Here is a 24,188-nt window from a genome sequence, read left to right on the forward strand (position 1 = left end):
CACTGATTCAATTTCTCATTGAAGAAAAGTCATAAGAAGGCATATGCCAATATTTTATAATATATACAAGATTTACAGAATATAAATGAGGAAAATGAGCCAAGAATGTATTTTATGCCTTTTTATTTTTCTTAAATGAAAGAATTTTCTGCTTTCTTGGTCATTTGAAACTTGTAATGAAGCAATCCAAAGGTCAAACTTAAATCTCTCTCTTTGTATAGTGTCAGGTTGGTTGAAGATATTTTTATATTGACCTATTGAAGTTGAAATGATATATTTCACAATCCTTAACAAAATTCAGAATATTCTAGGTGAATTCCGACAAGTTCAGGGACAATAGCTTTAACCAATCCAAATACCCCCACTTTTCTTTCTGTAAATTGTAAGAAGTCAATAGATTTTAATTTAACACTGGGGAATCATAAAAATAAACTATAGGGTTCTCAATGCTTTAGATTAATCATAACCTAGACTCTGTAGTTTAGAGTGGTCACCGTCCACCAGCTTTCTCTATAATGTCTAGCAATGAATAAAATTGTACTCCAGCTTATTGATCAATAACACAGAGATACATAAGTACAAATATGTATATATACACACATATATTATATATGCATATATGGATATTGAAGGTGATTATATAATAAATGAAGGTTTCAACTAGGATAAATTCACTGTACCCTTTTCAAGCTGATACCAAAATTGTTCATCATCAACATTACAAAAACTCACATAGAAGTTTTCTTCTTTAAAATGAAAATATAGGGTAATAGAAGTAAAAAAAAGTTAGCAAAGTATGATAACTACAGAGATTATGTTTTTTCAAAAGCAAAGTGCTTCAAATTATGGACCATAATCCTCAGGATAACCTGGATTGGAATAGAGTTGTTAGGCACATGCTATTAAAAAAAAAAAAAAAAAAAGAATAGAAAATCCACCCAATCCACCCAGTTCTATTTATATAGAATACTTGAGTAGTTGCTCATAATCTTAATTTTTTCAAATGATTTTATGATTATTTATATATGAAAATCATTGTTAATAAAAGTGACCTGCACTTTAGTATTCTGTGGGGAAATTTAAAAATAAGTGAAATAAATATCCAGGTCTCACTCACAAGAGAGCTGAATTAAGTTTCTTGGAGTGCATCTTGGGGGATAATATTTTGCAAGTGTTCTCTAGGTAATACAATGCTAAAGATAGGGCTAGGAAACACTGGTATAGAACTTGAAAACTGATGTTTTCACAATTTCCACTAGTTCTTATAGGCTATGTTGACTGATTTCATTAATTTATATTATTCTTTTGGCCTGCAACTGTGACTGAATCTATAACCTCTGAACACTGAGCACTGTTTACACTAGAAATTGCAGCTGCTTAAAAGTAGACACAACAAACCAAAATCTACTGAGGTCAGATTAGAGAGAGAATTCTTCATATTTGTGCTATTAGAGGAAGTTTTTATTTGCTTTTTTGCTTTGTTTTTGTTTTTGGTCTGGGGGTGCTGCAGGTTGAACCAGAGGCTTTGTGGATGTGCTATGTAAGTGCTCTGCCACGGAGATATATCACCAGCTCTAGTGGAAGAAGAGTTTTGAAGGGATTCAGAAAGGGACCACTAGTGAGTAAGTAGATGTTTATGAGACTTACTGAAGGCAGGGAGGAGTTGCTACAGATGAAGAAGAGGAGAGAAACAAAGAGCAAAATGTAACATGATTTTGAAGGCCCAATTCTTGGTAGAAAAAGTAGAGCAGAATGGTGTTTTGGGGACACTAACAAACCACACATAACATTCCAGTGTCTAATGAGAACATGTTTTAATATAGTTTCTGAAAAATACATCAAAATACAAAAACAGCTTCCTTAAAACTAACACCATGATTTTCTCACTAAGTTGGTCATAAATATTAGAAATATTAACTCTCTCCCTAATTCAAACCAAAATCCTTACCTTGGGAATTCAGGGGACCTCACTTTCTAAGTGATAGAGGACAAACAGATGAGGATGGTGGGACACAGGATTAAGAGAATAATTCTATAAAGTGGGCCTATTGTGCTGATGCACATGTGCTTTCTTTTTAAAAGAAGAAATTTATCTGCATCTCTGCCTGGCGTACGTGAACAGGATATGTCACATTCCTCAACAAGCTACCTGTTATCTGCAAGGAAATGATGCAGGAAAAAATATTCATAGGAGGAACCCAAGTTACATTGAAGAGAGAGATTTTTGTGATGCTTTCATAGACAAGATTCTGGAAGATACAGATAATTTCCCCAACCATAAAATCTGTAAGAATGTATGGTTATGAATCTAATTAGAACCACTCAGCATGGACACAGGGGACCTAAAATTGGCATGGCAGAGAGCACTTAAAATTTTCATGTCACTTTGCTGTCAGTCAAAAGTCAAGAGGTGGACCCAGATGGGACTCTTAGAAAACTTCTCTAGGATCCCCCAATAAAGCTGAAGTGCAGAAGAGACACACTGTCTCTCTCCTCTCTGAGAAGACCCACTCTGTCCCTTGAGAGTGTCCCCTTTCCTTTTTCCTATCCTTTCAGTAAACTCATTTCTGTTATTTTGAGTGACATGTCTGAAATCCTTCTGACTTGATCATAAAAATTGGGGTTTGAAGGATGGGTCTTTGCTCTACCTCAGTTTCTTGGAAGGCCCCAGCTCTGTAATTACAAATTAATGTTTTGGATACATACCTCACCACTTTCTGCACTGTAATCTCACCTCTGTACTGCTCTGATATATTTTTCTGCTTCTGAAAACTTAATCACATTGTGAAAGTTCTGCATATCATTCAAATTAAAAGAAAAAATATTCCTTTCTCCCCTCAAAGCCTTTCTGACTGTTCCTTTAGAAACATATTGCAAAATATTGTATTTCTGCTACTAGTTAAGTTACTGTCTACATTACATAGTTTTGGTACATGTTTCATTATACAAAGATTTGAAGGTAAACTATTGAGAAATCCCTCTTTCTAAATCCAGTTTTGCAGACAACAGAGGAAAAAGGGATGATATGATTTATTTATTTTTCTCTCTCCCTTATTTCCTTCTTCTGCTGCCTGGGTTTCTTCAGGTATGAATGATCTGAGTATGCACTTTCTAATTTTTAATTTAGTCTAATTAAATCTGCACAACACAATTGGCATTTGTTGTTAAACCTAGACATCATAGATCTACAAGCTTAATTCTGCCACACTGAAACTTTAAAGAGCTAAAATTTCATTACCGTCATTTTGAATGAAAAACCATAGGACCCAGGTCTATATTTTCTAATATCATTTGAAGGTTAAGTATTTTCCTGCCTATAATATGATGTCTCATAATACTTGTATTATTTGCCTTAGCTGGAGAATATTATAGAATCATATCCTGTGTTTGTTTTTTTAAATTTTGTTTTGAAATACTTTAATGGCTTCCAGTCTCTTGGTTGTGGAAATGAAGCATGATGCTGAGTCTGTGGTCACCAACTTATGCCTCTAACATCTGTTCACAGTTACATCCTAAGAATCTGGTGGTGGAACTCCCTAATGGAACAACTACCTAGTTCATATCTAAAGAGAATTTGCATTATCACATTTAGGATTTCAAAGTTTATGTAGCACATATTACATGTGATTAGAAAGTTTCATGGAGACATGAACAAGAATTTTAAAATGCTTATGTCCTTTTTTTTTCAAACCACTTTAAGTTAGTCTTACATCTTGAGAATCACAGGCAATGGTACTTGGATTTTCTTTCTTAGTTGATTCAACTCGAGTGTTTTCATTGTTTCCAGTAGCACTTTGCTGGGGAGAGAGAGAGAGAGAGAGAGAGAGAGAGAGAGAGAGAGAGAGAGAGAGAGAGAGAGAGAAAGCATTAAAAACAAGAAAAATGGATTTAACAAACAGATTCACATAGTCATTGTAAAACATGCTACAAAGGCAGCATTGTACTCAGAGAAAAACAAGAAAGTAGCAATTTGTATATAACAGAGACCTTACAATTGTGCCTTAGAAATTATTCACATTGAAAAGAAATACTTTCTGTTCAAATTTTCATTGGTGATGTCCACTGGGATTAATTTGCTAATGAATATATTCATTTCTTATAGTATCATATTATTTTAAAGATCCTGGACCCTCAAAAGCCAGATACCACACTGGGTGCCATGGCATGCACCTGTAATCCCAGTGGCTTGGGAGGCTGAGGCAGGAGGATATCGAGTTCAAAGTCAGCCTCAGCAAAAGTGAGGTATTAAGCAACTCAGTGAGACTCTGTCTCTAAAGAAAATAAAAAATAGGGCTGGGTTTTTGGTTCAGTGGTCAGGTGGCCCTGAGTTTAATTCCAGATACAAGAAAAAAAAAAAAAAAGGCCAATACCCGTTCTTTCTCTTTATTTAAATCCCTAGCATGCTTCATTTTCTTAATAATAAAGAAAATGTTATGTAATACTTCATAAATTACATAGAGGATTATATTCACTCCATTGCTTCACTAAGCAAGTTCTGCTTTATACCTTTGGGAAACCTAAATATAATTCTAGAATTTATCTCTTTAGGAACACTACATTGAACAAGAAGTTTCCTGTTTTTTTAACAGAGAATGGTATGCCACAACTAATGTATTTCCACATCGCTATAGATAGCTCTAAGATTATCCACTCAAATGTGAATGTCTTTTTCAGGCAGAGCTGATTTAAATATGGTGTTACACTTATCAAAGCATGAGGGGACTTCTGCAGAAGAGACAAACAATAAATTCAACAAATGCTATTTCCTGAGTCTGAAACTTTGATCACAGGGGGGAAAGAAATATATAGATAGATATACACATACCTATATAGTATACCAATTTCATTTGGTATAATAAGAAAAGGCATTGTAGACAGGGTATCTTTAAAATGTATCTCTGAATAGTTCAGCAAGAATGAGGAGACTCTCTGTGTGAAGGTAATCATTTAAGCAAAGACACAAAGGAAGAAGGGTCCTGTGTTAGCATGTGGCTTAATAAGGTAGGAGCAGATTAAGCATGGAAAAAATACAGCAAAGTAGAGAGCTACAGATTTGTAGTACAAAGATCATACTTAATTTAGTAGCCAAAAGGAGGTCCCTTGGATATTTTGAAACAATTGTGGCATGGCCAAAACCTTGTTACCATGATGTGACAGCAGCATACAGGTAAAAATAGAACAGAAGACAAAGAAAGCAGTAGACTAATAAAGAAGCCATTAAAATGAGCAGGAAGATGGTAACAAGGGCTGACGAGTTGTCAATACTGACAATTTAAAGCAGACTGGACAAGTATTATATATTGAGATAAAAGGTTAGAATTGATGAAATTTGATGAGTTCTACAGAAATAGACAAACTGGAAGAAAAATATCTTTATAGCAAGAAGGGTGACATTATATTTCCATTAGAGAGTGTAAAGCATTTAGGACTCCTAAGTAGACAGGCACTATTGGATAGCAACATTAGAAAGAAAATCAATTTTAACAAGAATCAAAACAGCTATTTATTCAGCTAAAATATACTGAACATCTACCACCTGTCTTCCCATAGCCTCCAACTTACAGTCACATTGAGGAAACAGGTTAAAAAGAATAAAAGCAGTAAATAAACACTAGTACTGAAGGAAAGTCTCCCCTGGCTCACAACAAGAACTACAGCTGCAGCACTATGAAGAATAGATTAAATCACTGAAACAGAAAAGGGGCAAAGTTAGTATATTTTGTTTTTACTGAACAACCAGATAACAGAATAAATAGTCCCCGGATTGCCTTATAAATTTATTTTAATATTTAACCACTTTTAAGAAAAAAGAAAACTATATTCTCACAATAGTTATTTTTATTTCTCAATGCCATCGCTCAGTCTTCATCAATATTAAAATGCATGGATATCTTATAAGCCACAATTTTAGCCCCCATGTTCAAAGTACTGTCTTTGCACATCTAATATAAATGTTGCCACCCTTACACGTTTTTATCTATGATTAATAGGTATGCAATTCATAGGGTATAATTGGAAAACTGTGATGCACTTGAATATTTTGACAGTTTTTAGTTTGGGGTTATGTGAATAATATTGTGATGAGCATCAACCTTCTGTTCTCCAGATTGAATGGATATTTCATATCATTCTTGACATTGATTTAAACATCTGCCTCACTTAATAGGCTGGGAGTTCCCAAAAAGGTAAATATCATTTCTTTCTTATTTAAAAAGAAAATTTACTCTTTTAGTTATTTACTTATTTGCTTTTTGATCTTTTTGTGTATATGGTACTGAGGAATGAACGTGGGGGCACTCTACCCCTGAGCTATATGCCAGCACTTTTTATTTTTATTTTGAAACAAGTTCTCTCCAAGTTACTCAGCTGGTCTCAAAGTTGCCATCTTCCTATCTCACCCTCCCTAGTTATCCAAGTTTAAAGGAGTGTGCCACCATAACCAGCTCAGATATTACTTCTTATTCATCAATGCCTTATTGGAAGCTAGTGCATATTTTGAAATCAATTTATTTTTGTTTACCTTTTCCCTTTTGTTGTTTATTTGCAATAGGTTTCTTAGGATAAAAAAAAAAGGTCAGAAATGAAGCAAAGGGAACGTACATATTTATGGTTGGGAAAGCTTTTAAACAGTGTCAGTTTTAATTACTCCAACAATGTAAGACCACAATATTTGCTATGCATACACTCTATACAAAATGTTTAGAGCTCAAAGATTGAAAAACACAGTTCTTTATCTCCGAGTGCACCTGTTTGCTCATCCTAAAATGTTCCTTGTTCCTAATCATCTCTGATTTCTTTCTTTAGGGTTGTGTTTCTCTCAAGGTATGGTACATACTAAGGAATGTGTTCTCTTTCAATTCCCTGTCTTATGCAAGATATGAGTATGTGATCTGAGTTAGGACATTAGTAGCTGCATCACTGGAATTTAATTTAATTTAATAAGTCTGGACTGCGACATACACAGTCAAGACAGACTGATTTTAAATGGGCTGGCTGCAACTTTAAGCTAACAAGGCCACAAAAAAAAATTGCACAACACAGACATAATTTTTCAAATCAAGGACAGGACAGCTCTTTAACCTTAAGGGTCAGCTTCCCTGCTCGAAAGAGAGCCAGAACCCATGATCCATTTATTTATAGGGGAATTAACAAAGGATTTTCTATAGAATGTTCTTCACCACATAGGCAGGGGTTGGGCTGGTCAAGCCCCAATGAGTAACACCCAGGTCCAGAGCCATGGGAAAGCAGACTTCTTTGCTGAATGAAGGAGGAGGCCACCTGCATCACGCAGCGCAAACAACGTGCAATGCTAGACCAACACCCCCTTGGCTTAAGGGTGAGAGAGGATGCTTAATATAGCTCATGGGTGGCTCCCAACAAATAATGAACACTGCTATAGTGATTAGGTTCATTACTTCTGGTTGAATGCCTTGGCTCAGTTATTCCTTATCATTCATGAGTCCCTGGAGCAGCCTTTGTTTCTGTTTTCCCCAGGCTTGTTTCTGCAATTCTTTCTTGATTTTATGATCTTCTGATATTCTATCACTGAATTCCCCTTCACTCAATATGGTCAAATTAGCACTTGTTGCATGTAACTAGGGAGGGCTAAATAATGCAAAATGTCAAAGCCATAAGTTGAAATTGACAGCACAGGGTAATTGCCGTGATAATGGTCTACCATGGAGCCAACCAGATTAAAACCTAACTAAATTGGACAAGCTCAAGAGAGGCTCTTTAATGATGGAAATAATATTTCATGGTGTTCAACATATTCCTAAAAATATACATTTGTGCAGATGATACATTTTCATGCTTGATTAATGACATATTCTTGTGCAAATGTTTTACATTTATGAAAACGTTTCCAGACTTTGGAGACAACAATATGCCCAAAGTGAGAAGTTTTATTTATTATTTAACTATTCATTTGACAATTTACTTATCTATAATTTTGTGAGCCTTTGATATTTTGAATGAAAGATAAAAGAACCTTTATTTTATTAAGCTGTTAAAGATAAGAGGGAAAGACTACTACAACTTTCTTTCTTCATAAATTTCCTAATATCTTCCGCTGTTTTCATCAACTAAATAACTGAGGTGCCTGGTTTTCTACATTTTATATTAAATACTGAGGTGATCACACTTAATTTTGCTTCAGAATTAAAAGAACTATAGTAATTACTTTTAACAATGGAAAGAAATTATATATTACTGCAAAGGTATAAGCACCGCTGCATAAATTTTTAAAATTTATTTAAATAAAAAAAGCATAGCATTTAATTAAAGCACAGCTTGCTTTTAAGCCCAATATATTATTTCTCAATATAACTCTTTGTTGTCACTGACATCTCTTCTTTATACTTTTGTATAAAGAAAGCAAAATGAAAAAATATATAAAACTTATTGAATCTGATAAGCGAACTTGAATTTGAACTGACTTTGGGGATAGATAATGAATTTTATAGTCAAAGAAATGTGGATTTCAATCTTGGATTAGCACTTAAATGAAATAGGGCTTCAGACAATTTATATATCTTTGCAGGACTTCTGTTTCCTGCTGCTCTGCCAAAGGAGGGCAAAATCACTTAAATTGCAGTGTGCTTTTTTTTTGTTGTCATTTGTTTCAGGGGAGTAGGAAACTAAATAGAAAGTGTCTGGTACCTTCTGGGAAGCTATTGCTTTAAAATTTACTATTTACTTGAATAAATAGAGACCTCCATCTTAGTCTGGGAGAGTATGGCCCTGAAATAGAGTGACTTTATTTGTAAGCTAAATGGTGGACTTGGGCTGCCCCCCCCAAAAAAGTTATGCCAATATCTCTGACAAAAGATGGAACATTAACTTCTCTGGAAAAGTATATGATGAAATTAAGGATCCCAAGATGAGGGAATTGCACTTTTATTGCTCATTATGGACTGAGAAAATGAAGTACTATAAATAGGGTGACTTAAAACAATAGCAATCTCTTTCCACAGTTCTGCAGGCTAGAACTCCCAGATCAAGGACCTGCAGAGTTGCTTCTGGTAAGGACATTATTTCTACCCTGCAGTTGGCTGCCACAGCAGTCTATCCTCACTATGCCAAGAAAACAACCTCCCTGGTTTCTTATTAGACACTGATTTTGTCAGGTCGTGCTTGTGCTTATTTCCACTTAACATTTAAACCTAATTGCATCCATAAAAGTCCTGTCTCCAAAAATAGAGTCAAGTTTTAAGAGGATATAACACATGTCATAGCACATTAGACTATTTACATGGGCCTAAACACCATCACAAATGTGCTTATAAGAAAGAGAAGTTCACAAACACACAGAAGAGAAAGCAGAGTAAATATGGAGGCTGAAGTAAGAGTGATGTAGTCATGAACCCCAGAATGCCCAATAACCACCAGAAACCAGAAGAAGCATGGAATAAATTCATATCTATAGTCCCCAAAGAGGATGCAATCCTGTCAGATTTCAAACTTCTGGATTCCAGACATGTGAAAGAAGGTGTTTCGGTAACATATAGCCATCATGTTTGGGAGAAGTCTTTACAGCAGTAATAGATTATTAAAACAACCATACCTTCCTCTAATTTAGAATGTGCTAGAGATTCATTTTCCTGGCTCTTGAATGTACTTTATGGTCTTATTCAAGAAAAATAATTTATTATTCCTTCCATAGAATAACTCTCATATTTTGAGATAAAAAGTGAAGCCTAAATATTTCAAATAATGTTCAGAATCCATATTGAAAATCATTGAAGCCTCAATTAAAGAAACTGTTTCATAAATGGATAAAACTAGAATTTCCATTCAGACACTTTCAAGTCAAGAATTCCAGAACAAATGAAATATCATAGTCCTCCCCATATATTTTAGAAGAAAGAAATAGTATGCATACTACATACACATATTCTAATTTAACTTAATTTTTATATAGTGTGCATCTTTTAACAAAAAGGAGTGAATTGGAAGAGGTGATATGTAAAGGTCTTTCCTTAGAGGTAAAAAGATCCAGAATAATTTTCTGGGAAAGAAAATGTAGCTAACATGGAAAAATTGGTTTGTTTCTGGACTCACAAGTGTCCTCATAGTGATACTAAGTATGTACATATGTAGGGATATAGAAATAGACTGAATATATAAGATATGTATCACTTTATATGTATATTTGTATGCACAATCACCAAGTATACCTCAGCTAATTGATAAGCATTTTAAGTGCAACCTTTTGTCTCAAAACCAAATGATATTAATTATGTTTATGAACAGGACACAGTAAACAATAAACAGATTTACTCTGATATCTGAAATGCAAAAATAAGAAATAGTAGTAATGAGGAAACCGACAAAAGGCCACTAGGAACAGTAACTCCTGAGGGACACAAGGGAGATGCATAGAATCTATACCATTGTCAATCAGATGACAAGAAAAGGGCCACAAACAGCTGAACCAATGAGACACAACTAGTTCTAAAGACCTATTCTGATAGTGAATAACGCTGACCAAGCCATACATGCAGTGGGCTCTTCAGCTATCTCTCCAAGGGCTTAATCAGGATTATCAAGATGAATGACATGATTGAAATTGTTATTTTGTTCAATTGACTTGATTTAGTTCCCATGAATCCTTACCAAAAGTGAGATTATGAACACTTTAAAGACAAGGACAACATTTCTTTTGTCACTGTGAATTTTCATACCTACCATCAAGACTGAAAAAAAATACTTGATATAATTTTTAAAAATAAGAGAACTCTTGAAATATTATAACAGAACTGTGTGTGGCAAGTATTATTGTTTTCATATGTCAAGTAAACAAACTAAAGCTCTGGAAGCTACATTGATTCAGCAATAAAAAACTGTTATTTGTATCATATAGCTAGTGACTTAATCCATGCTGTTAGATTTCAATTTCTTTGGTTTTTCAACTCTATCTTAGTATTCCCCCCTTGTATTCAAGAATTATTGATGAGTTTTATCTGCACTATGTAAAGCACCCTCTTTAAGCTCAAATTATGGAATGACTTCCTCCAAGGTCAGGTTTCTCTGTATTATTTGCTATCTGTTAAAACAGAACAAAATAAAAAAGTAATAAATAAATAAATAAGAAGAAATAAAAAGAAAAAAGAAAACTTTACAGAATCTGTGTATGCAGTACAGTTCACCAAAATACATTTCAACTTCAGTAAGCCTGGTTGGATGGCCAAGTAATTGTTTTGAGAAAGCAGAATAGAATAAAATAAAATACATAGACATATAAAATGATACAGAGTATAACCAGAGACATTTTCTGTAACAATATTTTAAAATATTGTTAACATCCAAGTGCTGTGACAAGTTCCTATAGTCTCAGCCACTCAAGAGTCTGAGGCAGCAGATAGCTTGAACCTAAAAGTTAGAGACCACCCTGAGCAACAAAACAGAATGTCATGTATAAAAATCAATAGATAAATAGGCAAATAAAAACAACTTTTCAAGAAAAATATTCCAGAGTGTTTTAGAAAATTTAAAAAGAGAAGTGGAAAGGGAAATATATGTCATTGCTCCTCCTCTCTATCATCAGATGAGGTCATTTGGTGCAATCAAAATAAAGAATAGATATTTTTCAAAGTTGAGCTAATACTTTGCATTAATATTTCTTTGTTCTTCATTTATTAAAGTCCTTCTAATATGCATCAGAAGAAAATATGCATCTTGGTTACCCTTCTTCCTTGTTTACCTTACCAGGAAATACCAGGAAGTACAGAGATATAGATATATTTGTCTGTGGTTACTTTTATATGCCTCACCCTTAAGGTGTTTCCCATATAACAGTTTTAAAATGAAGACATACAAGGTTCAAGGTAATGTTTCTTTCCAGCTTTCCAATTTCAGATTCTTTGCTAAAGTAAGATGATTGCTAAGAGGGATAAGAAAGTCTTGTGGGATTTTGTATAATAGAGTTATTTCTAAACAAAAGTCAATGAATAATTCCCTAGTGGCTAAATAAATGACTTGATTATTGACAAAATCAAATCTTGGGCTTTACTCAAGACTTCCTTTGGTCTAATGTGTTCAGAAACTATGGTATACAGGATGGTTAAGCGCTGTCTCTAATACCAAAGATGAATGTTTTTGATAGGCACTCCATTGAAGCAAATTCTAAGAATTCAGTGTTTTCTGAACCAGTCCTACACAATCTTCTGTGTCTTTCTTCAATTTGTTCTACTTATTTCAATTTACTTTCTTCCCTGGATATAGTTACAAACCCTGTCCATGCTACATGGCCAGGTTCAATCATACCTTCCTTCCCAAGTACTTTATGAGAACATTTCTGTGATTCTAAGTGATGGAAAAAAATTTGACACTATTTAAGGATATTTGTATGGTAGGGAGTGCTAGAGCAATAATATAACTTAATTCAAGGAATACTAAAAGATAAAGAAAATTGTGCTTTAGAATCCCCATTTTTGTAAAAAAAAAAAAAATAACATAGAAAGTCAGATATTGATTAAGACACTTCTCCAAAGTCCTAGTGTTACTGAGTCTGAAACAATACCAACATACTAGTTTTCCTCTGTTAGTGTAACGAATCACAACATACCAAGTTAATGGACATTCATTATCTTAAAGTTCTGGTGGCTTGATATCTTTATGATTTTCAGCAGGCTAACATTAAGATTCCTGGTGGATCTTTGTTTTGCTCTTTTTTGTTTGTTTTTCTTTCTGAATGTACTAGGACCAAAATTACACTCCCTGGTCTCCTCCATCTGCTAATAGGCATTTCACAGGCTTTGAGTCTTTACTCCCTTCCTATTTACAGGCCTGCAACATTGTATCTCTCTGTGCCTGGCATAGTAGCAAATCCCAACTCCCTCCAGTCACTGACCATTTTTAAGGTCCCTTTACAAGTATATTGTGCTCATAGAGATAAATCCGTATAATCACCTTATTTTTGTCAATTGGTTTTCAATTTTAATTTTCCCTTTTCGTGAAACCTATTCAAAATTTACTATGTTTCTATTTTTAAAAATACATTTATGAAGAACTCATGCATCCAAGAGAAATTCATAATAGACTTTTAAAAAGTCTTAAATTGGATTTCAAATAAAAATGGTATATTATTGGGGGCCGTGAGTGAATTATTTGTTTATTTGAGCCATCTCGAGGCAGGGAGGTTTGCTTTTCTGAGAACTCTCAATGAAACTCCATCAACTTGAGACATCCCAGATTATGCTGACACCCTGCCCTGGTCCAGGCAGCCCTAGGTTCAAATACAGCAGCCAGAAGGGAGAGGAATTAGGCATAACCTGCTAAGCCTCAATCAAATGTGTTTGCTAACTTCTCCCTGTTTTCCCCATTGCTGTTTCCAACTCATTTAAATAAAGACTGCAAGCTCCATTTTGGTTTTAGATCCAGCTTCCATCACAGCTAAATCATCCCACCATGTCTCCAGCTTTTCATTTATTTCTGAATCTTGTCTTTATTTATTTATTTTTTTTAGTTTCTCATACCTTTAATATTTCTAATCTGGCTTAACTCCTGACTTTTCAGGAAACTGAGTAAAGGCCATGGGGGTCACAATAGTTATTTTAAATATTTGGAATAGAGTAAAAGGAAACTTTTGTAGGAAATTTATAAATTCAAAATGCTTAGATATAAAAAGAAAATAAGGCAAGTAACTTAAAATGTTAGGAAAATAGTTCAAATAAGGGGGGAAAAGCTGATGTGAGAGAGGAGGAACAAAGTTAGAAAATTTTAGTATTTGAAAATATTAAGGCATAGTAAATGTAATATTTCCTGAATATCAATGTCTAAAAAATATATTATTTGGAGCAAGGAAGTTGGTGTAAATTTATTTACAGGAGAAGTTTAGAAGATAGGGTTAGAGATGCAGTTCAGTGGTAGGCTAGTCCTTGCCTATCATGTGCAAAGTCCTGGGAACATCATAAGGAATAAAATAACAATAAAAATGAATAAAATAAAATCTAACAAAAAAAGATACATAGGCCACAGACAATACTATGAACACTTTCCTATGTTAATCCATGGGAAATCGGCCACTTTCTTGAAAAATATGACTTCTCAATCCTTAAATAAAATGGAAAATTTGTTTATGAAAGAGATCAATAATATAGTGGGGAAATCATAACACACACACCACTATAAATAGTTGTTTGCAAGTCAAAAGGTTTTAACCAGAATATAAAAAAAAAAAGATTCTCATGAATATATAAGTAAAGAACAAACTTCAAATTAGAAAAAGAAAAAGATATAAGTAACCATTCTTCAAAATGAAAACCCAAATTGCATGTTACATGAGCAAATTATGGCTTTATCTTATTAATATTTAAGAAAAAGCAATTTAAGACCCAGTGAGCTACCAATTTGTATACCACACTGGCAAAATTTAAGGCTTAAAGTGGTAAGTGTCTTTAAGTACATGGAACAGAATGAGAGTAATCAATCTTTAATATTTGTAAATCTAAATTTTAAACACCTATTTTTGGAAAAAATAGTCTTCAATAATTCATAATATTGTTAGGGATGTGGTTTTAACCACACATTTCTCTTCCTGCTTATTTCTTAAAGATTTTTTTATATGTGGTTTTACTCATATGATATGAAACAGACTGCTCATCACCAAAGTGCTCATGAGAACAAAGAATGAATTACCCTAATTTTTAATCAATTGGGGATTAGCATTAATTTTAGTAATGAAAATTAATTTAAATACAATTATAAGCAACAAGCATGAATATATTATAGAAATTTTTGGAAAAAAGTTCCAAAAAATTGTAAGGTACTATTTTTATGAAATTCAAAAACAATAAAAATTTTTATCTCTTAAAGCCAAAAGTATACAAAGGAAATATAGACATATATGATGGAAAAGCTTGGAAATAACAAACACAAAATTTAGAGATTGTACATGAATCCTAAAGCTAATATCAATAATATTGATAACATACCAAATCATGTTTGTTGGTGGGTAAGTTTGCTTCTGTGTGTTTATTTTATAATTATTTACATGTCTTACATAAAACATGCAATAGTTACCTTGGCAGTTATACAATACAAGTATTAACATGGAATTTTTTTAAAAAAATTCAAAAATAAAATAGTTCACAAAACATTGTGTGCAGTATCATTCTCTTCAGTGAAAATACGAAAAGCAAAGTTGCTGAGAGAATGTATGTGATGTATTTTTTTCTGCTTCAGGAAATTATGAATTTTTTCATGTTCTTGTAAAATTATTTGCCATTTTCAGTATATTTGTTTTTTACTTGAAACAGCATAGATTTCTTTCCTAAAATGAAAAATGATCAAAATATCAAATATTGTATATGTGCACGAGATTAACTCTAGTTACTGAAGGTTGTCCTATATAAAGGATGCACTGAAATTTGAAATGAGGAAAAGAGGAGATAGAGAAGATGACTTAGAATTCAGGAAATATGAATTGGAGAAAAAGATGAAGGAAGTATGGGTAGTAAACCCAGTACATGAACATACTCCAAGGAGCAAGTAGAGCAAATGCTGTATCAAGTAATGTGTGGACTTGACTTCCACGTGGAGGAGTGTGGAATCCATGCTATAGGCAAAGAGAGTGGATGGTATCTAAACCCTAATGTTTACTATATCAACAGCTGTAGATACAATTTAATTTTAGCAGTTGACACACAATTAATTTAAAATTCTATATAAATTAACAATAATGTATATGAAGAATGAAAAAAGTGCATTATAGGTGTTTTTAAAATTCATCTATGCTAACAATATTTGTAATAAAAAGCAAAACTAATGCAAATAACAGCATACAGTATTTATTCAAGAGAGTTATTTTAAATTAATCATGAGTAGTAGAATATTAGATTTCCAGAGTATTTTGAAGTTGAATATTGCTGTACTAACATGAATTGCTAATTAATACATTATTAATAAATGTTTGTATTAAGATTTGAAAGTGGCATAAATACTTGTATTCACTAGAAGTACTATGTTTGTAATATATTCTTTCTTATGCTAATAATTTCTGAGAAATAATCAGTAAATATTGCCTATCTACAACTGGATACAGGAAAATTTTAAAATACTATAATTATTCATGAATCTGTTTCTTATTATGTTTGTAGATTTGTGGGATCCAGGCATATAATGAGAACTATTTGCAATTATGTGAATATATATGATTAAAATCTACAAAAAGAATTCAATTTATATAAGGGCAAAAACTTTCACAGGTTTAAATGGCTGAGACAAAATAATTAAATGAAAAAATAACTCTGAGATTATCTTATGTGTGTGAGCGATGAGGGGTAGCAATAATAGTGACAATTTACAGATCCCTTACTATATGCAGAAAAATTGTTACTTATGTATATTATAGTCTATCAATCAGTCATACTCTTAAAGATGAGGAAATCACAGGAATTTGCCCAAACTTAACAAAGCAAGTAAATTTAGAGATTACTCAGATACTTCTAAAAATAGTACTGAACATCAATAAATATTAAGAATTTAAAAATCTACATTAAAAAATAAACTTAAGTTATTTTGACCTACATTTCTTTTACTTCACTCTCCACAGCATCTCTAAAGGATTTTCAGAAAGAACCATATTCACAATGTAACAGTTTAAATACCTTGTAACTCTCAATTTTGAATCAATCAACTCTCATGCATATCCAGAAACTTTTCTGTTAAATTTTGAAAAGTGTTTCCTTTCATCTCATTTTAACACAAATATGCAAGAATTTAAAGTTATAATCCAGCAATATTTCATCAGCAACATAGAGTGCCCAGATAACTTTCAACTTCCCAGTCTAAAATCAATTTTGTAAATTTTAATAAGTATCTCCAAACATAACATTCTTAGGTTCATATATGATTATGCCACCAGTGAAACTCCATATCATGTACAACCACAAGATTGGGATCTTAGTTAGAATAAGTTATACTCCATGTATGTGAAATAAGTCAAAATATACTCTACTGTCATGTATATCTAAAAAGAACAAATTAAAAAATGATTTCTTAAGCAGGTATCCATTTATATTAAATTATGGGTATTTTCCACTGGAAAGCTCCACTGAGTTTATGATATTATTAACATCTACGAAGTACTAAAGATAAAGAACACGTGATTCAAAGCACCTTCCTTATGTCAATATTGCCATAGGGCTGGGAATGCAGGTTAGTGGTAGAGCTCTTGCCTAGCATGCACAGGACCCTGAGTTCAATCACCAACACCTCAAAAATAATATCACAAACACACATACACAGACAATATTGTCATAACCCGAATGCCTTATACATACACCTTCTTTTTAGGCTACCAGTGAGTATTTAATTCATTTGTTCTTATTTCACAACCAACAGCTTGGGTGATCATGATGTGGTCAAAAACAGCAGATTGCAAAACAGACATGAGCCCTGTGTTCATGGAACATTCCATCTGGGGACACAAGCTACTTCAGAAAAATTTAGTTAAATGCAATTTGTATAACTGACATGAAAGAAAATTTTAGCCTCATTCGAGAACACAGCACACAACACTGTGAGCTGACCCATATAGAAGTCAGGTGTGTTTCCTGAAGAAGTGATGTCAGGGATGAGTCCTGAGAAATGGGCAGTAGTTCTCCAGATGAAGAACCCAGGGAGAGCTTTCCATAAAAAGGAAGTTATACTGGAATAAGGAGTGAGGGACTATTATAACTTTAATACCCCCCCACCCTGCAAAGCGATAAACCACAGATAGAGAAAAATCCAGTTGAAGTGGAATCCATGGATGTCTCACTGCTGCCCCTAGTTCTTCTTTCCATCTTACATTTTTTATCTTTGTCTCCAGATTCATCCTCATTGTATACTAGTAGCTTCAAAACTGGTCTCCATGTTTCCAATTCTACCATTTCTCTCCATCAGTAGTACACTCCTTGTACTACTCTGTGTAGAGCAGTGATTTGAATCGTGGCTTGTGACTGTTTATGCCTGAGTTTTGCTGAGACCTTCCTATGCAAAAGTGAAGGTTAAGATGGCCCAGTTGCTCTGGTGATGCCAGCCAGAAGAGGCTACCTGCAAAGCCACAGAGCTGAATCAGTCAGAACCTTGAGCTCAGTAACCAGTTCCCAGGGATAGACAATTCTGGGCATAACAATATGTCCTCAATGTCTTGCATTTTTAAAACTGTCTGCTTTTCTAAAACTTTCTCATAAATAAGTTTTTGATGACAAAATCTATATAATAAACATGCTGTGCTAGCTCTGGGTCATTCATCTCTCATCAAGGGGTATAAAGTCCCACCTGGCCTCAGTTTTCTCTATGTGTATCTATTTATCTTTTCTCTATCTCCCATTTCCTTTCATGTTTCTGAATTGATGGCCACGCTGTTAGGGACTACTCCATGTTACATCCTCCAAAATTCTGAGAAAGAAACAAAATAAAAGATTAAGGTGAATCTGATCATGTTTCTCCTCCTAAACTGGCTTCTACATTCAGGCTAACAAGAATATTCCTGGATCTTGGTCAGAAGTTCCTTTGAAAATTCTTTGATGCCTCTTTCTGTCCATGCTAACTTACTCTTCTCACCAGCAGCAGCTCAACATTCATCATTTCTCTTCTTATACACCCACTGTTCTTTTTTTTTAAGAGAGAGAGAGAGAGAGAGAATTTTTTAAATTATTTATTTATTTATTTATTTATTTAGTGTTCGGGGAACACAACATCTTTGTTTGTATGTGGTGCTGAGGATTGAACCCGGGCCGCACACATGCCAGGCGAGCGCGCTACCGCTTGAACCACATCCCCAGCCCCCACTGTTCTTCTTATATACCCACTGTCTATGTCTCTCTGTTTTTGTTTGTACTTTTCCTCCCTGTCTCACCTACAACTGCACACACACTGTCACATAAACACACGTGTGGAGGTACATAGACAGTATATTCATGTCCTACATTATTCATAAATATCCCCTCCTGATCCTGCTCTTCTGCCTATGGCTAGAATTTATACTTACCCTTACCCTTTTCCTTGTAAATTCTCATTCTTCCTTGGAAACACCATTTGAATATACCTGCACTACTGAGTCTCCCTTAACTTTTTCATGCATCTCTCATCAAACTATTCTTCACATTCTGTTATTTCATAGATTTTTAAATAGATAGCCAACCCTTCACATCCACAAGAAATTGGTTCCAACACACTCCTCTCAGGTACAAAAAACCCAGGATATTTTTGTAAAATAGTGCTGCTTTTGCATATAACCTCCTCACATCCTCCATATGCTTTAAGTTACCAACAATTTACTTATAATACTTAATATAAATGTTATGCAGATAGTTGTCCTAATGGATTGGTAATAAAATAATGAAGGAAAAAAAGACTGTACATGTCCAAGACATACAAAATTTTTGTTCCTCAATATTTTTAGTGTTCATTTGGCTAAACCCATGGACACAGTGCCTGGAGGTATGAAGGGCTGGATGTAGTTTACCTAGGGGATTGGGTGGTGGCTAAGTGGTACAGCACTTGCCTAGCATGTGCAAGGCACTGGGTTCAATTCTCAGAACTGCATATAAATAAATAAAATAAAGGTCCTTTGAAAACTTAAAAATATATATTTTTAAAATTATTTAAACTACACACGTTTTTACACACAAAAGACTTGGTATCAGTTAAAAATCACTTATTTGTGAGTTCTATAAGCTTCAACTAACAGTAGTGTAAACACCAAGGGTTTATTATCTCAAATATGAAATCTTTAAAATAGAAGGGGTCTAGAGTTGGTTAGTTTTGCAATTAATCTTCATCACAAAGATCTGGGGTGCTTTTCATCTTTCTACTCTACTGTATTCAGAATACCCCCTAGTAATTTTGAGATTACTGTAACAGTTCTAATCTAATAAACTCTCCAAATTACTCAAATTACTTTATTGGCTACATACAACCCTATGCTTATTATGTATTTTATATCTTGTAGTGTGATCAATAGAAGGATTTTTGAAGTAGACATCAAGAAGAATTATTAATTGTTAATTGGGCACTAACATGTCATAGAAATGTAAAAGGCTTCAAAAATCAAAGTATTTTTAAGAGATAACATCTGTGTAGGAGAAACAGATATGAAAATAAATAATGCTGGCAGATATTTAAATTTCAAATCAAAACTGAAGTGTTTGATAATGACAGAATATATTTATTGTTATGTACATCAGCACCAGAAATATAACTCTAGAGGAATGACAGCAGAAATGAAGTTTATGTGACTTGTGAAACACAAGAAGGATGCATAGAACACAATAAGAGTTATTCTTCAAATGAAGGAGAATGGAGCTTTGTTCTGAAAACCCCATAAGAAGCTTCAGGAAATAGGCTTGGAGGACCTGGCCATCGTGATGGATAATATTATGAAATAAAAATGGCCGGGGGCGGGGGGAAGGATTATTATACTTTATTTTTTAATGATAAATGGAAGATGATTTTTCTTGAACACTTCATTTTACAAGTTTCAGAAAATGACTTTGGTGGCCCTAGTTAAAACAGACACGTGATATTGGACATAGTAGTCTTCCCAAAGTGAACATCCTTTGACTAACTTTCTTTCTGGTAAAGATGCTGGGAAACTATTCATGTTTGTTCAGATAAAAATGTTAGAAAAGAAAAAACAATTACATTTCCAAAAAGATTTTGACATGCAGCAAGTTCTACAGAGAATAGTCAGTTATGAGAGGAGAAACCTATAAATCCCTTCAAATATTATGGGTCTTTAAATAATGTTATATCAAAGCACATTCTAGGATATGAAACTCTGAAGTCATTTCCAAGGGGTAAATTATGCAATTCTAGATGAAAACAACATGCCAGTCATTCTCTCACTCACATTTCTGCATGAGACAGTGGTTTCAAGGTGATGGTGATAGGTCAGTGTACATTCATCATTTTTAACAAACATATCACACTGGTGCAGGACACTGGAGGATGCTGTGCCTGTGTGGGGACAGCGAGGCACATGAGAACTCTGTGCTGTTTGTTCAGTTTAGCCATGAAGCTAAAAGCACTCTGAAAAATAAGAACTTCTTAAAAGAAAAAATAAATTGACAATCATAGTATTGGATTATGACCAAAAGACAAAATAAATAAATATCTACAAGTTTATACTAATATAAATAAAAGATTGAATAAATACATATACATAGAAGAAGAGATAAATATTCCTCATGGAAGAATTCTGAATAATTTTTATATGCGTGTGTGTGTGTATATATATACATTTATACTTCTGCTCCTCCTTTCAAAGGGAAGGTGCTTTATTTTATACACACACACACACATAAATGAATATATATAAATATAATATGAAGGCCTCTCCCTTTGAAAGGAGGAGCTTCAATCCCCTTCCTTTGGGTGTAGGCTCAATATAGTGATTCAATTCCAAGTAATAAAACATATAAAGGTAAAAATAGTAAGCTTTTAGAGAAATCTGATAGATATCACCTTATCCAAGTCATGGTGTTTAAAATCTCCAAAATTTCATGTGGGTATCATGAGTCTATTATATGCTACTGAAAAGGATCTGTGATATTATTTACAAAATCTGGTAATTCCAGTCTAAGCATGCAAATCCATCAGACAGAACCATTTGGCAAAATTTTCCACAAAATATCTGACAGTTCCTCTCCAAAAATGTAAAGGTCAAAACAAATGAGGAAAGACTAAAACAGTCACAGATCAGGGAAGACTAAGGAGACAAGATATCCCCCAAATGTAAAGGTCATAAAAAATGAGGAGAGTCTAAAACAGTCACAGACCGGGGAAGACTAAGGAGACAAGATAACTAAATTCAATGTGGTACCATGGATTGGATCCTGAAATCCAATATATAGTGGAGAAACATGCAAACTAAGGAAACTTTGTAGTTTGGGTAATGGTAATGTACTGATGTTAAATTAGTTTAGATAAATGTGCCATAGTTATAAAGGATGTTAACATACATAAAGTTTAGTGAAATTTATACAGAAAATGTATACTATCAAATAATTTTGTAAGTATGAAAGTGCTCCAAAAGCAAAATGTATTTTATTTTTTTTTAAAGAGAGAGAGAGAGAGAGAGAATTTTTTTTATTTTTAATATTTATTTTTTTTTTTTTTTTTAGTTCTCGGCAGACACAACATCTTTGTTGGTATGTGGTGCTGAGGATCGAACCCGGGCCGCACGCATGCCAGGCGAGCGCGCTACCGCTTGAGCCACATCTCCAGCCCCGCAAAATGTATTTTAAAAACATGAGGGTAATTGTGTTTTTCGTTTTTGCCTTTTTTGAGGATTGACATGAGTATAAATAAATGGCAACTTATATTAGTATTATTACAATTTAAATATTTTCCAAATATTATCTGTTACAACTCTATATTATTTCTATAATAAAAATAATCAATGTGATTTTAATCAGTAGTTGATATTACATATGGTTAGTGTTGGGTAGCCTTATGTTAATAGGAATGTAAATGTTACAAAGAATCGATATCTACACATACACGCAATAATAGTTTTTCCCAAAGTTATTAACAAATGGCTCAAAATTAAATTAAAATATAAGAATATCTGGCATGATCATATGAAATGTATATTTTTACATTTCAAATTAAAATTAAAATTACATGTATATATAACATTTGTTATATATATATATATACATATATATATATATATATATATATATATATATATGTCTATAAGATATTAAGCTTATGGGTATGTTTTAAGTGTAGTTTCAAGTAAAAGTTTAATGAGACCATGGAATGCATCTGACTCCATTACTAGTGATGTAATCACATTTGAGATTTTAATGGGCCATTTAAAGGCCTTAAGCAGGATAATCAGGAGGGATGAGGAGAATATGAAGGGTTTTGAAGAATGGTTCTAAAAAGGGTTTCAATGGGTATGGACAGTTCAGTCATGGCTATACACTATATTTGGAGGTTGAGAAGAAAGGATATAAATCAGGCAGATGGTTTTTAGCTTTACTGTCAGCATGCAATAAGGAAAGCATCAATCTTGTCCACACTTCCTGATTATTCATGTTAGAGATTGATCAAGATACAGGAAGTAGAAGCATATTATATTCTGTCTAAGTGGGAGACCTGAGAACATGTCAATTAAATGCTCAGCAAAACAGATTGATATTCAAGAATTAAATATAATCATAAGATGAATAGAATGCAGATTTTCTAAAGCATGAAAATGAAGTGAAATATGCGGTACAACAAATAGTTCACTTTATTTGTATGTTTTGAAGCAAGGGTGCTGTAAGTGGTGGGGAGGATTCAGTAATGAATATCAGTAATGATTTTGAAACGGATGAGACACTTTGGGTAATATTCAATGGTAAATTTACGTGTGTGGAACTGGGAGTGGCAAAATTAAAGTAGTCCAGTGACTCCACCTCTGTATTTTAGTCAAAGTCTAGACAAAAAGGTACTTAGTTTAAAACAAAATAATAATAAAAATGAAAAGGGGCCCGAGTATAAATAACCAATGCTCACTCTTCTTTTACAAAGAAAAAACACAATAACCAATAAATAGTTGCATTTTGAAGTAATCTAGCAAGGGAGGGGTAGGAACCTTGTGGGATAGGACATCTGAGGTAGTTGCATAGAGCATGGAAGAAAGTACACTAAGACTATAGCCAAAGTTCCCTGGCTAAGGAGACTTCACACTGGGATTAGGGTAAAGGGTGAACAAGGGAGTCCCAGCAGACACCAAAATTGTGGACACGAGCAACCTGACCACAGACAAAGGATTCAAGGTACAAGTTTAGAACCAAATTAGGGAAGTTTTCTGGAGTCTGTTCCATAGGTTTGCTCCAGAGAGGGAACATGCCTTGTCTCTCACTTAAACACTAAATCCCAGGGTGCGTGGAAGTCACATTGGAGACAGAACTACACTTCCATCCCTGTTACCACACAGTTTGTACTTGATTATGTCACTACCCTAATTAACCTAAGATGAGTAATCAACGCAAACAATCTTTATGACCTGGTGAGGCACCACCACAATCCACCCAAAATGCACAGTAGGCCCAGTTGTGAGCATTCCATGCTGCAAAGTCATGTTGAGCTGCCTCCATTAGTTAATTAGAGCTGCTGTTATCGCCTGCCCTGGCTGTATAGTCAGTTAAGCTGTCATTAATTAAAAAAACAGTGTGTTGGGAAAGCTGCCACCCAAATGA

General features: G+C 33.7%; 1 protein-coding gene across 3 annotated transcripts in view; it reads right to left on the minus strand.

Annotated features, from left to right (window-relative positions):
* The window catches only part of Luzp2 (leucine zipper protein 2), a 477,121-nt gene that overhangs the window by 12,764 nt on the left and 440,169 nt on the right, over nt 1-24,188 (minus strand). For 2 of the 3 annotated variants that reach the window (XM_077797695.1, XM_077797694.1), the window contains one exon: nt 3,711-3,803. In XM_077797695.1, coding sequence (XP_077653821.1) covers nt 3,711-3,803 — 93 coding nt within the window. The remainder of the gene's footprint in view (nt 1-3,710; nt 3,804-24,188) is intronic. The other variant, XM_077797696.1, reaches the window with a different exon arrangement.

Source organism: Urocitellus parryii, chromosome 4 (assembly GCF_045843805.1).
Source record: "Urocitellus parryii isolate mUroPar1 chromosome 4, mUroPar1.hap1, whole genome shotgun sequence".
Taxonomy (NCBI): domain Eukaryota; kingdom Metazoa; phylum Chordata; class Mammalia; order Rodentia; family Sciuridae; genus Urocitellus; species Urocitellus parryii.